The 14,936-nt window shown below is 51.3% G+C and overlaps 1 protein-coding gene across 1 annotated transcript in view; it reads right to left on the reverse strand.

The window, feature by feature from the left end:
- GPT2 (glutamic--pyruvic transaminase 2) overlaps positions 1-14,936 on the reverse strand; it is a 33,898-nt gene that overhangs the window by 3,384 nt on the left and 15,578 nt on the right. Inside the window, exons 6-11 of the mRNA XM_031024140.2 lie at positions 12,728-12,971; positions 8,678-8,757; positions 6,684-6,820; positions 3,040-3,214; positions 1,463-1,618; positions 299-411 (exon numbers count right to left, since the gene is read on the reverse strand). Of these exons, the coding sequence (XP_030880000.1) occupies positions 299-411; positions 1,463-1,618; positions 3,040-3,214; positions 6,684-6,820; positions 8,678-8,757; positions 12,728-12,971 (905 nt within the window). The remainder of the gene's footprint in view (positions 1-298; positions 412-1,462; positions 1,619-3,039; positions 3,215-6,683; positions 6,821-8,677; positions 8,758-12,727; positions 12,972-14,936) is intronic.

Here is a 14,936-nt window from a genome sequence, read left to right on the forward strand (position 1 = left end):
AAAGAAAGAAAGAAAACCCCACCTGAACATTTCAGATGGTATGTGACAGATGGAGGCAGTGGAGGGGGAGACAAGAGCAGTCAAGGAGATGACCGTGGGGCCCACGCAGAGTGTTCCTGACTCCCTGGACCCGGGTCTCAGCGCGGCTCTGCAGCAGGACGGGGGGGTGGTCTGCGGCAGGGGGGTGGGGCTGCACACATCTCAGTCTCTGGAGCCAGCCCGTGCTCTGTGATAAGAAGCCCCAAGTTTTCCAAGACCAAGCTGGGACCAGCCCCATGCTGCAGACAGACAGAGGTACCTGAAGTGATAGGTGCCTTCCCTCTGCCCAAAGCCACTGCCCGGTACGACGCAGATGCCGGTCTCCTCGAGGAGCTTCATGCAGTAGAACATGTCCGGGGCCATTTTATGGGCCTGTGGGAGCAGAGCAGAACTTAGGCTTCGTTTACGGCTTTGTACAAACACACCACCGAAAACTCGAAGGCAAGTAACCACTGGAGCAGCAGGTTCTTTCCCACGGCGGGGCCCTTCTCCCCTCCCTCCCTGCAAGGACCGAGGCGGGACAGTGCACGCGGCCGAAGTGGGTGCAGGGAGCAAGGAAGCTGAGGGCTACTTCAGGATGGCCATGGGCTGCGGTACTTCGGCCTCGCCCAGGACCGGGGTCTCTGTCCTTTGTGACTCACCCCCAGGCAGCAGCACCACAGGCATCCCGTATGCCAAGCGCATAACCCTCTGACAACGAGGCCCTGAGGGCTGCGCCAGGCGGGCTTCCAGAGAACAGCTTCTCAGGGGCTCTGTTCACAGTGCTTCTCACACCTCAGTTCGTACAACCTGCGGCACCCACTGAATGGGTGCCCGGCCTCCAGCACCAGGGATTCGGCCTCAACAGGTCTGAGTGGGGGAGGGCCCAGATTCTGAATGTTTAACGGAGGTTTGGGGGGGCATGAGGACAACACTTTCAGAAATACTGCTCTGGCCCTTGATCCTCAAAGGAGGGTCTGGGGCACGGCCTGGAAACGTTGCACACACGAATCCCGGGCCCGATGCGACTTCCTGCGGCGGCAGCGGCATTTCAACAAGACCCCGGGGTGATTTCGCGTCCACACCAGCTGGGACAAGCACTGCTCTGGGACAGTCACTGCGCAGAGCAGATGCTGTCCTGGCCTCTTCGGTTTTAAATGCATCACGTCACGCATGGGGCACCTGCCTTCTGAACACTGGCGTTCAGAGCAAAGATCGGCACTGCTCGCCCGGGGCTGGCCTCACCTCTGCCCCTTCACCACAGCATGCTGCAGGGCTGGGCTTCCGAGAGCTCACCGTCTTTCTGCTGTAAGCACCATCTGGCCGAAGGGTCCGTGAAATTCCAAGCCCCCAGAGCCAGCACTTTTGCTCCCCGAGGCAAGAAACAGCCCCCAACCCAGCAATTCCAAGCGAACCCAGTGCGCCCCCGCCCAGCACCCCAGACCTGAGCTGCTTCCACGGCCTTTCTGGGGATGAAGATCTGAGGAAAGGCGTACATAGCGCCCTGCAAGGGGTTGCAATGAATTCCGGGGACTTGGTTAAACAGGTCTTCTGTCAGCTTAGCCTTTTTGGCCAGATTACCCAGGACAGACTCTTTCTCCTGAGGAGACACAGAAAACACAGGAGTCAGCGTATCTCTGGGCATCATGGAACGGCTCCAGCCACTGGAAACTGTCCCTTCAATGTGGGGGCAACGGAGCAGCCTGGTGAAAAGTGAGCTCATGTGTGCATGAACACAGCAAACCAGGGGTGTGGGCAAAACACATCCCTCTCCAGGAACTTCTTCCCTGGGTGCTCAGCCCAGAAGGCTGCCCACGGCCCCGGGGCACGCAAGTACAGGGAGTTCTGGGCGACAGGTAGGTCCTGCATAGCTTGTCTCATGGCTTCTATTCTTGTACAGGAGGTCCTTCCTGAACACAAGAAAACCCCGTCCCAGCCCAGAAGTCTGAATGGACCCGGCCCTGGTTGGAATGCTCTAGAACATGCATCTAGGAGCTGGCCCAAACTCTTCATCTGGGGGGAGGCCACTCTCAGTCCGTGTGGTGTGCATAAGGCATGTGACCCAGGCAAAGCAAATCAGTGACTGGCTCAGAGGTGAACATTTCCAGGACTTCTGCTGGAACGGGGATGAAAGCTGTGGCCTGAGGGTGAATGAAACGTGGTCCACGCGTCCAAGGAACTATCATTCAGCCTTTAAAAGGAGGCAAATCCTACCACATGCTAGGACTCAGGTGTACCTTGGGGGCATTATGCTGAGTGACATAAACCAGTCACACAAAGACAAATATTGTCTGGTTCCACGTAGATAAAGTACCTAGAACAGTCCTATTCATAGAGACAGAAAGTAGAAGACAGGTTAGTAGGGGCTGGGGGACAGGGAAACAGGGAGTTAGTGTTTAATGGGGACGGAGTTTCAGTTTGGGATGAGGAAGAGGTTCTGGAGATCGATGGTGGTGATGGTTGCACAGCAGTGTGAATGGATTTGATGCACTAAACCGTTCAGTTAAAAGTGGTTAAAATGGTAAATTTTACATCCTGTGTATTTTACCACAATTTAAAATAATGTGAGCCTGGAACAACAGGGGCCTGACTTTTTGGTTATGTGACCATACATTTTTGTTTAAACTGGTTAACATTGGGTTTTTGTCCCTTGCAGTTGAAAGGGACGATCACTTCGAGCCACAAGGATGGCCGGTCAATACCATGCCCATCCCTTCCTCCTTTTCGGTTTAGTAACAGAAGCCCCCCAGGTGTTCTCAGGACGCGAGGCCCTTCCCTCAGGGTGCCCGCCCACCCGTGGGGCTCACGGGTGAGGAAGAGGGAGGCGTCTTCCACCTCAGAACACAGCCCAGCCACATCTTCACATCTACCCTCGTGGGGTGGTTCCGGCCAAGAGGAGCCGTGAGCACCCCCGGGAGGCCATCTGGAGGGAGGCCGGCCACGGTGACCCCGAGTCCAGCGTGAATGCTCGTGACCCCGCGGCGGCAGTGACACGAGGGGCCACAGGACACAGCGACTCACCCTGCGGAACTGCTCGAAGGATTCCTCTCCAGGTACTGGGGGGTTCACGACAATGTCCATGGCAGCCTGCCCGGACACTGGTGGGCACAGTCGCACGGACAGCAGCTTCACCAGCTGGCCTTTGATCTCGGGGTGCAGGTTGATCACCTCCATGTAGCCTCCTCTGTAGCCACACCTGCAGGGTTGAAGGGAGGAGGACCCACTGGTCACAGAGCAGCCTCAACTACATGCAGTCAGGTCAGCCAGAATGTTCTGTAAGCATCCCCACGCCCAACACGGAGCGGCCAGGTGTGACCGAGTTCTTCCCAATGGGACGTGAACACAGTGACATGGGCGAAGTCCACATCACTTCCTTACAAGGAAAAAGCATGCTCTCTCCTCCTCTCTCTTTTCCCATTTCCTGAGAAACGGAGACACCGGAGCAGCAGGCTCAGTGCTGGAGATGGATGCCCCGTGTGGACAAGGCAGAGCCCGAGTCCGCGAGTGACCCCGAGGTCAGCCTGTCCCGACCTCCCCCGCCTTTGGGCTGTTATGTCACGGGCACCTTGTTTCAGCCACTGTATTTAGGGGCCTCTTTGTTAAAGCAGCTTAGCCTGAGGCCTAGCTAATACACCGGCGCCTGTTCCAAAGGCTCCAGGGCTGGGTACAGATTCCCTGGGGCCATGAGCACAGCCGGAGGACTTCTGCCAGAACTCCTGTTGCCTGAAAACAAAGTCAACCCAAAGGAGAGCAGAGCTGAGCAAGACAATGAGACCAGGCAAGAAATCAAAGACAGAGTCGCGGGGCGCCTGGGTGGCTCAGTCGTTAAGCGACTGCCTTCAGCTCAGGTCATGATCCCAGGGTTCTGGGATCAAGCCCCGCATCGGGCTTCCTGCTCCGCGGGAAGCCTGCTTCTCCCTCTCCCACTCCCCCTGCTTGTGTTCCCTCTCTCACTGTGTCTCTCTCTGTAAAATAAATAAATAAAATCTTTAAAAAAAAAAAGTCGCATCGACATCTTCCCAGACTTTTCATCCATATTAATTTTTTTTAAAAAGCCTCTTCGGTGTAGGTCGGTTCAATTTGAGTTTCCATTAGTTATCACCACAAGGATCCTGGACTGATACAGAGTCAAGTCACATGAAAGTAAGCTGAGATATGCAATGAGTTAAAAACAACAACAACAAAAAAAAAACCTTCCAGAACTGACTCGGCTCCATCAGTCACACTTTCTGGAGCTGTGCCTCCTCCTCTGGGCTGTGACTGATAACGTTGGGACTAATGACTACAGAAATGCAGACTCCCTGAGGCAGGAATCTAGTCTTACCTTCCTCTGTATACCCCACACCCTCAACCTCAGAGCACCTGACACAACGAGACACTCAGTAAAACGCCACTGGTATCAGCCTGCAGACCAGCAAAGGCAAGTTCCCACATCTCATCTCTCAGCTGGATCTTCCAAGGCAAGAAGATAAATTCTGGTATCTCAGAAGGATTTCCCCTAACAGAGGCTGAAAGGAGAACTTTCTGCTTAATCCTCGGCTGATGAGCAGAAAATCAAATTGAGGAGAGCAATCTGATCTCAGGTAATCAGGATCTGAGTACTGTGGGGCATAACTCAGGATTCCAACATCATCCAGGAGACTATTAAAAGAATAATCAAGAACACAATGCAGAGATGGCTAGGTATGTGATAAAAACGAGCTTGAAAAATGAGTTAATAGAGAACAGACTTATTTAAGAAAAGAGCTACATAGCACATAAGTCTAGCAAAGATAAAGCGCTGCTAGGACCATAGACCAGAAAGACCCAGCATAAATTAACCCCTGCCCACATCAAATCAAGCCAGCTGGGCAGTCATCCCAAAGGCACAGCTCCCTCCACCTGGCCAAAATATTTCTCCAAGCTTCACAGTTCCATCAGCCTCCAGCTCAACAAGGGAGACCCTTCCCCCATCCTAACACCTGGTGCATGAAAGACCCCACCCAGTGTTGGGGGGATGAATGCCCTAGTCTTTCCTTCTCAGCCTCTTTTGCAGTTTCCCCCTCTTCTCCCACAGCTTCTGAGCAGTGAGGGCCTAGACCAGTCCTTAGACCTCGTGTCTACCTACACTCACTCCCTGCAGTACGTCCTGGCTCAGAGATCTAACAACTCATTCACTGCATCTCCCAAACTTCAATCAGCTGGCTCTCGGGCCTGAGCTGGGTGGGGACTCACACAACCATCTCTATCTGGACATCCAATGGGCATCTGCAAATTCAACACATCAAAAAAACAATTCCCAATCTTTTCCCCAAACCTGCTTCACCCACAGCCTTCCTCATCCACTAATGGCAACTCCATCCTTCCTGTTGTTTGAATAAAAAACTTGCGAATGAAACTTGACTCCTCTCTCTCACAATCACCTTTTCCATCAAGCAATTCCTGTCCACTCCACCTTCAAATATATCAGGATCCAGGGTCTCCTCCGCATCTCTATCCTGGCCCACAGTACCTCACCTGGCTGTAACAGCCTCTTGTCTTAAGTCTCTGCTCCTGCCCCTACCATATAGTAACCAGACAGTGGTTAGTAAAACCTAAGTCAGGTGAGTTTGCTCTAATCCTCCAATGGCTCCCATCCTGCTCTGAGTAAAAGTAGAAACTAACCGGGGCGCCTGGGTGGCTCAGTCGTTAAGCATCTGCCTTCGGCTCAGGTCATGGTCCCAGGGTCCTGGGATAGAGCCCCGCATCGGGCTCCCTGCTCGGCAGGAAGCTTGCTTCTCCCTCTCCCTCTCCCCCTGCTTGTGATCCCTCTCTCGCTGTGTCTCTGTCAAATAAGTACATAAAATCTTTAAAAAAAAAAAAAAAAGTAAAAACTAACCTAAGTAGCCCAGGTGATCTGGCCGCCTCTGACTTCTTTGGTCTCAATATCTGCCACGTTCCCCCTCACGCACTCATTTCCAGCCCCGTTTCCCTGAACATTCCAGGCATGCCTCAGGGCTTTTGCACATGCTATTCCCGCTCTTAGAATGCTTCTCCCTCAGATACCTGCCTAGCTCCCTCTGTCCTCCTCGGTGACCCTGCCCCCACCACCTGGTATTCCCACTTCTCTATTTTTGTCCACCGGACACATGATTTTATTCATTTGTCTACTGCCCCTCTCTCTTCACCAGAAGCTAGCTGTTAGGGCAAGAATGGCTGTGGTTTGCTCCCTGCTATACCCTCAGTGCAGAGGTCAGTACAGGACTCACAGCAGGTCATCCGTAAGTATTAGCTGAGTGAACAAGTACAGGATTGGAGCAGACTCCCTGGCCCCAGTACTAGGGGGAGATGCACATACAGCTTGGTCCCCTGGCCTGACGGCATCTGTCCACTCAACCTGCCTTCCCTGGCCCCTCCGATTTCAGTGTTGGAGCCACAGTGATAAAGCGGGCAGAAAACACTAGTGTTGGAAGCTGTTGTAGGTCCTGCTTTCATTTGCATCGTTTACCGTGGTCAGGTTTCTTTCAAGCAGGACCTTATTTTACATGAGCCTCTGCACGAGGGCTGTCCTCACACCGCAGGGCTCCCGGGCGGGGGATATGGCCTGTCTCCTGTTTCTTGGATCAGCAGAGGCAGTAGGTAGGGGCAGCCTTCTCCGTCCAGCAGGGTGACTGGAGGCAGTGGGAGGGAGGTGGACGCCAACATACTCGCCCATGTAGCCCTTGGAGGTAGAGTGGAAGGATGCAAGCTCCACGTTGCTGGAGTACTCGGGCCCCATCTCGTAAAGCACCTTCTTAAAGGAGTGGAATTTGCAGTCTGGAGAGTACACGTTGTCCTGGTACACCTGGGGGAGAGGACAGGACAAGCACAGTCACCCAAATTCCCCAAGAGGCCTGAGCTCATGCAGGCTGCTGCCGAGGGTGGGCATGGGTGCTCAGGCTCAGCCTGCAGTCAGGCTGTGTGCTGTGAAGCCCAACCTCTGATGCTACTTCCAGGAATGAGCCAGGCCAAAGGAACCTTCCAGAACAAGTAAGGAGTAAAGGCTTTGGGCTAGATGCCCACTTGATTTCTCCCATTCACCCACACTCACCTCCACCCAATCTCCAGACCTTTCTACTTCATCTGACCAGTGAGGACGTCAAGGACTCCTACCTGCCCAGGCAAGTTTTCTCCCTGAATGTTTACTTCCTTCCATAAGACTAATAATGAAAGCAGTCCATGTAGCTGTCCTCTGACCCCCCTACTTGAAGCGCTAAATATGTTGCTCTCTTGGCCCTTTACGTCACCTACCCCATTCGGAACCATTCTGTTTCTCTGTTCATCTCACTGCCAGCCTTCCACAGACTGCACCCATGAGCGGCGCCCACACATGCCCTGTTCTTTCCTGTGCACACAGTCTACACTCAGCAGACAAGCACCCCACTCCGCCCTTGGGGATGAACTTCCCACACTCATGTTGGGGATCAGGGAAATGGAGGCTCTCGGGGACACCGTGGGGCCACGGGAGGGTCAGCCCAGCTCCACCTTCAACAAGCTATGCACAGCCCTCCTCTTCCTCCACCACCCTCTCCTCTTCCCCCCCCACCCTCTCCTCTTCCCAGACCTGAAGGGGAGGTCTGCACACCAGGTCACTCTGCTGCCCCATCTCTCCTTCCAAAATGAAGACTGTTAACACCTGATACTAATATAACCCTGTATGTTAACTATATTGGAATTAAAACAGTATGTATTTTTAGACCCATCTGCTAATCGTGGCAACAATGTGATGGGTAAGCCGTGTGTGTGTGTGTGTGTGTGTGCGTGTGTGTGCAGGGGTCAGGCGGTGTGGGGGGTGCTAGTGAGCAAAGAAATGAAACCAATGTGCTAGAAGCTACCACTGACCAGGAATCAGGAAGAAATGAAGAAGTGGAAAGAGAGTTTGACAGGCCTTGAGTTTCTTCCTTACAAAGCAGGAAAAGAACAAGCAGCCTTGGCTCCAGAACTGGGGTTTTAAGGAGCGGCAATCATGAAATTAAGATTTCCCTCCCCTCCCCGCCCCCCCACACACACAGGCTGGTAGACACAGAAGCACAAAGGCACAGGAACGCAGCATTATGCCCACCCAGAGCCCACTCTCCCTTCCCGAGAATGAGTCCCTCAACGTGCCCTCAAGGAACACTGCTCCCCCCCCCCCTCTCAGGGGAGAGAGCTCACCCCTTGCCTGGGGCCTGGTCAATTTGCATACTGCAACCACTGGCCACAGTGATTGGTTCAGCAATGGGCGTGTGACCCAAGCTGCACCAATGAGGCTCGATGCTGAGACTTTTGCAGGAATCACCAGGAAGAAATGGTCTTTCTAGGCTGGGAAGACAGCAGGGCTGTGTGTGAGGCCAACGTGGAAGGACAGAGAATCTGAGAGATAGGGCTGGGGTCCCTGGACTTAGCCCCACACCTGTTACCCCTACCATCCTTTAATTTTTCTTTTAAGTTTAAAGTGGTTTGGGTTAACTTCCTGAAATTTATAACCAAGAATCCAAACCAATATAGGGATGATTTAGGTCACAGTTTCATAGGTTGTAACATCCTCATCCTTGGTTAGAATCACTCCTCCAACACCTAGAAAGTTCTCTCTGGTTACAGAAGAATCAAGTCTGGCTCCCTCCCCCTAGAAGAGAAAGCTCAGCCTCACTCCCCACGGAGGAGAGAGTTGAGCAACTCTTACCTCATCAGCCAGGAGAAAGAGCTTCTCTTCCCAGGCAAAGTGAATCACATCTTCTATGCACTTTCTGCTTTGTACCTGACCTAAAAAAATCCCCAACAAAACCAGAATGCAGCTTGTAATGCTGTTTAAATTGTCCCTAAGTAAGAACCCCACCCAGAATCACTCAGGTGTTCTATGTTCCCACACGACCCTTAGGGATCACCCTCCCTAGTTGCTGTACCTGATAAGGTGTAGTCAACCTCTAGGGACCCCCGAGTGTTGGCCCCATCTGTCTGACTCATTTAAGCCACCCGTACATGGAGGGAGAAGTGTCTCACACTCAACTTTCTTGTTACTCTTATGAGAGTGTTGTGTGTGTGTGTGTGTGTGTATAGAGGGATAGGTTTGTCTGGGCTAGAGGACAGTGTCCTAAAGAGCAGGAAAATAAAACTGAAGGGGTTAAATCAATCAGCTCTGCGTCCCCCACCCCTTACCACACACCAACAGCAGCCAACGGAGAGAATCACACTGTCTGATGGAGAGGTCGCACAATGTCCCAGAGAGGCACTCACAAGCTCCGTGAGGCAGGGACAAGATCTGTATGGCTCATCGGCTATCCTTAAAGCCAGTACTCAGCAGGTGCTTGGCAAATATTGCCATGTAAGCACTACATTAACAAGCCTGTGCACCTGCTCTGGTGTCTCCTGTCAGCCGCCATGTGGGAGCTATGCATCGCTGCTGATGACCGGGAGCACGCTGCAGTCCTTCCTTTCAAGGTCCCTCCCTTTGAGGACTTGACTCAACACAAGCAGTGGGAACCACCACCCCCCGTGTTACAGAAATGACTACAAAGGGCAAAACAGTACTCTCCCAGTTCACACGAAATACCATGGGTTTGAGGTAGGGAAGGACCAAATGCTACAAGGTGGAAATGGAAACTCTCCCATGTTTCCTGACCTCTACTCTGGGCAGTGCCAGAGGTGCTCCCATACCCTCCAGGAAACACCACTACAGTCAGGCTTGCTGATTGCTTAAAAAAGGCAGCTTTTTAAAAAAAATAAAAAAATAAAAATAAAAATTAAAAAAAATAATAAAAAAATAAAAAAAATAAAAAATAAAAATAAAATAAAAATAAATAAATAAATAAATAAAAATAAAAAAATAAAAAAGGCAGCTTTTTTACTGTGCATGTATGTGTATCTATGGATATTACCTATAACTCTGTGTGTATGTGTGTCTGTCTTTGCACATTATTTATGTATACATATATATCTTGATGCAGAGCAATACGTAGAGGATATTACCTTTTTGTTAAAAATAAAAACATCTATATTTTTCTCTGTACGAGAACATCAAGAACATGTCTGGAAAAAAATTAGCTATGTCTCACAAAAGCACTGTATGATTCAACCAGGATCTCAGCCTTGAACTATCTAAGCAATGAACCAATTCCTTTACTAAAGGTCCAACTTTTCTCTTGCCAAGCAAGCGCCAAACCAGGCTTCCTATGAAGCTCAGGGTTCTGGGATTCCGGAAGGACGGCAGCCCTGGATTCTACAGGAACCAGCCACTTTCCCACAGACTGACAGGTTGGGGCTACCCAGGGGGCTGGCTGAGCCTGCCAGCAAACCCTACTGGGCTTGCCTCTGATCCCACTAACTATCCTGTTAGAATGCAATCAAAGATCTGAGCAGCAAGAATATCAAAACCATGTGCACATAATGCCAAGGGGAGTGCAAAGAGGAACTAAGTCAGGACCAGGGCCTCAGAAAGCCTGCCGCTCAGCAGAGGGAGTGGACCCAGTATATGCAGATGATTCCACTGAGGTGTGCAGCGCAAACCTGAGGACAAGGACAGAACTTGTTTCTCTCCAGCGCCTGCGAGTCACTCAGAACATGCCTCAGAGCCAGTGGATGGATAGACACATGCGGTGGGTGGTGTCAAAGGGACCAGGACACAGCTGTGCCCAGCAGGGGGAGACATGAGACCACCTCACAGAAGGGATGACTTTGACACAGAAGGCTGGAGAGGAGTCTTCCAGGCCTCTCACCACAGGCTGGGCCAGAGGAAATTTCCCACAACCTAATGAGAAAATCTGTCACTTGAGCCTGCTCAGGGTCCTTCCCTTCTTTGAGTAACAGAGCTCAGCTGTTCTACCAGGAATTGCCTCTTTTTGCGCTCCAGCAGGGGCAAGGGACACACACCTGGCCAGAACCTTGATTTGACTGGTGCAGGGATGGGCAGGTGACCCAACTTGGGCCAAAGAGAGTCTGGCCTGGAATTTTTTTAAAACTATGGGCGAGGCTCTCTGCTGAGGTTGCTCAGTGGGCAGGCCATGGCTGGAGCTGCTGAAGGTCACTCCAAGGACAGAGCCTTCCTGAGGACTCCACCCAAGACCTGGGAAAGGGATGGAGGTTCCTAGGACAATGATGCTGACTCAGGTGTGCCGCTTTACCCCTGCACTTTACAGTTCTAGGACCCAACCTCTTCAGGCTTGAGCTGGGTTTCTGTCTTAAAACTCAGAGAGTTTTAAGCTTATTATCCCAATCCATCTTGACACCTTTCAGCCAAAGTGCTCACATTGTGTGGTCCAGACAAGATACATGGCCATCACAGGTAGGTTTCTATTTTTCATCCCCCATCTTCCAAGAGCTGACTGATATTTCACACATTCAGACCTCAGAAAGCAGAACCAGCTTCTGCCACTCATATAGTTACTCTTTAAAAATTATTCATATTAATATACACTCACATGATCCCTTTACCTAAAATAGTCAAGTCTTTATGCAAATATTTCTTCCCAGACAGCCAGGCGAGAAGATATACGTAAATGCCTGGCTAAGAAGTTACCAGCCCTCTAACAGAAACTAGGCATACAGAGTATTTCCCAAGATATAGGACCTGCTACTACTCCAAGCTGGACCAGGAGCATCAGCATCACCTGGGAGCTTGTTAGAAAAACAAATTCTCAAGCCCCCCTCCCACCCCAGCCTAATTACATCAGACTACCTTGGAGTGGGGTCCAGCAGTTTGTTTTTTAACAAGTTAAAGTCGGAGAACCAATGTCCTAGGGTGGTGGTTCTCATCCTCAACGCAGGGAATATTGATGCCTGGGCCCGATCCCCAGAGATTCTGGCATGCAGCCCTGCCTCTAGCATTTTTAAAAGCTCCCTTTGTGATTCTAATGTGCAACCGGGTTTGAGAAGCCAGCTGTAGTCATTTTCCTACCGCGTTCTGGTTAGACTGCATCCCTACCTCCAGGGAGCTGATGTACATAAATGAGTGTTACAGCCAGCCGCACCCATTTTCTGCACTCAGGAATTCAAGTGGTGCTTTCAGCTGATTGAAGCATCATTTGATGTTCCAAAGAAGCAGATTCCACAATCAACTCCAACTCGTTTTGGCCCTGACCCAATTTATCTCAACAAAGGAGGAGAGAGGAGCCCTTGTTCTCGGCATCCAAATAGCACTGGGGGCAAATGAAGCCAGTGGCCCAGAAAAATCAAAACAGGGAAGGCTGTGCATTTTTTTTTTTTTAAGAAAAATATGTAAAAATAGGAGTGCTTTTCAACTTCTGGAAACAGGGTTTTTCAATTTGTTTGCTGTTGTTTTTAACAAGGCATTTCCTCCTCAGGTCTCAAAGTACACAAGTAACATTGTGTCAAAGAAAAACAAAAACGCACACACAAGCATTCTGATAGCTGGTTCAGCAAAACAACTAGGAGTAAAGGTAAAATGAGGCCTGTGATTCATGGGGACAGGTTGTGTGTAAATAACCTCAAGGAGATTCTTTGCAAATGCAAGAACGTAAAAAAATAACAAAACAAAAAACTGGTTTAAATAATAATACAACCCTGTCCAAAAAAAAAAAAGCCTGCATTTGTTCACCTCCTAAGCTGGCCTGGCTGGTGGCCGATTTTATGGCTTTATGTTAGCAAATCTGGCACTGCATTGGGAAACTGGGAGCAAAGAGAACGTCGCATTATTTAACTCTTTAGTGTCCAGACGTGTAGTACACCAGCTGCCCTGCCCCCACCGCCCAAGAAACTGGCGAAGAAGTGAAGCACAGACCTGTGGGGTTCCCGGGGTTGATGATACACAGCACCTTGGGGTCACAGTGGTCTTTGGCCTCCTGCAAGGCCCGCCGGAGCTCGTTCACATTTAGGGCCCAGCAGTTCTCCTCATCTAGGTAATAGTTCACCTGGATGGCATCGAGCTCGGAGATGACAGCCGAGTAGAGGGGGTACTGTGGGATGGGGATCATCACGCCGGTCCGGGACTTGCCACCCCCAGACACCAGGATCTTCAGGATTGTCTGCAACAGAGAAGTCACAGCTTCCAGGGACACCGCCAATCTCCACCCTTTGGGGGCTGCCAGGCAGACTCCCCAGGAGGCCCCAACCCCAGCCTTTTACCAGCCACCCCGCTGCCCGCCTTTGGTGCAGGCCCCTGTGAGCTGCTTGACTTCCCTGAGTCTCACGGTCCCCATCTTTAAAACGAGGTCTGCTGTGAGGAGTAAGCAAAATGAAATGCCTTAAAGTTCTTAGCACAGTAGTTAAAGGACTCAATGCTTATACAAAGGGGCCTTTTAAAGCAGTAGTCCACAAACTGGCCCTGTCTTGGCCCTTAAGCTCATTCTGTATGTCCTGGCGGGGAGGAGGGACAGGAATCTGTCTTGTTAGTAATTACCGGTGCCCACGGCCGGGCAGACCCTTGAACAAGGAAGGGATTGTTGAATCAGGATAAAATACCCATCTTCTACAACCAGGTGGCACTTGAACCCGGTTGTTTCCACCGCTGTGTGGCTGAAGGTTTGCAGGACTCCTGAGAAACCAGGACACACGAACCCCGTGGGGATACTGGGGGAGGTGGCAGTAATTGATTGCAAACCCTGTTCTGGAGAAGTTCCCGCCTTACACACAGGCTCAGTTCCTTGCTGCAAGAATGCTACTGGAATCAGAAGCTCAACAACTTGATTCTTTTCACTAAATCTTGAGGACACCTCCCTCCGCTGCTCTAGGACCTCTGCCTGTACGTGGGCTTCTCTGGGAATTAAGAGAGGCCTTGACAGCAGAACATAGTGGAAGATGCGATGGTTGGAGACCTGAGCCCCAACACTAGAATCCCAAAGGTTAAGGTTTAAGGTTACTGGGCCTGTTTCGTCATGGGCTCCAGTAAAAGCTGAATGCATCGGAAAGGCTTTGGGAAAGGATTAAAGCACTCAACAAACATCAGAAACAAGAGCCTTGGAGGTCAAAAGACGAAGATAACCCCATTAAAGGAAGAGTCAGCACACACTCCCTGAGGAGGGAAAATGAATGAATTGAAGGCACCAGCCCTGATTAGGCAGGCACAGGAAGGAGCATGCTCCATGGGAATGGATGAACGCAGGTCCCTCAGACCCAGGACTTCAGAGCCCTTCTGCTAAGCACACTTTGATACCAGCCCCTCTTCACCCCGTCCACAGCTGACCCCCAGCCCAAGCCACCTCTTTCCTCATCTCCTAAACGCTCGCTCACATCCATTATGCCCCTTCCCTGCCAAAGTTAAATCTTAACATAAATCCCTGATCCGTCTGTCACTCTCCCCACCTTCAAGTCCTTCAGTGGACATTGTTCTTAGGACAATGACCTAAATCCTCAGCATGGCCACTAAGGCCCCGTAGGACTCAGGCCGCAGTTGCCTCCCTAGCCCACTTCTGGAAACTCTGGCCCTTGCTACATGTGCTTATTCACTCCGACTCTCCTTCTGCAAACACACAGCAGCTTTCCGGCTCACAGCTTTGCACATGTTGACCTTCTGTTCAGAACACACTGTCCCCTACCTCCCCTGTTCATGCCTACGTATCCTCCAGATCTCTGCTCAGCCATCCTTTGCGAAGAAATCTTTCTGCTCCCCACAACCACCCCCGCCGCCGCTGCTCCTCCCACGGCACTCTGTCCTCTTCACCCAGAAGAGAAACAGAGTGCTTGTGGTAGGATGTTTATTTATGTGATATTAACGCTGGTCTGGTCCAGCACTAGGGTGTAAGCAGGGGCCAGGCTTGTTTGGTTCCCACGGTCTCCCCAGCACCTGGTAGAGCACCTGGCAGAGGAGGAACACCAGTATGAACTAAGTGAGAGAAAGGTCAATGCCACCAGAAAGACAGGCAGCCTCGAGTGCCCATGGCTCCTCTCCAGCTGGACCCTCGGGTGTGCACTCTGGGGGGAAACCAAGGCTGCGGGAGACAGCGGGGAACCGCGGAGAGCCAGCCCCTCCTAGCAGTCTCCCTGCTGGCAGG

The sequence above is a fragment of the Leptonychotes weddellii genome, chromosome 16 (assembly GCF_054177405.1).
Source record: "Leptonychotes weddellii isolate Sample4059 chromosome 16, ASM5417740v2, whole genome shotgun sequence".
In the NCBI taxonomy this organism is placed as follows: Eukaryota; Metazoa; Chordata; class Mammalia; order Carnivora; family Phocidae; genus Leptonychotes; species Leptonychotes weddellii.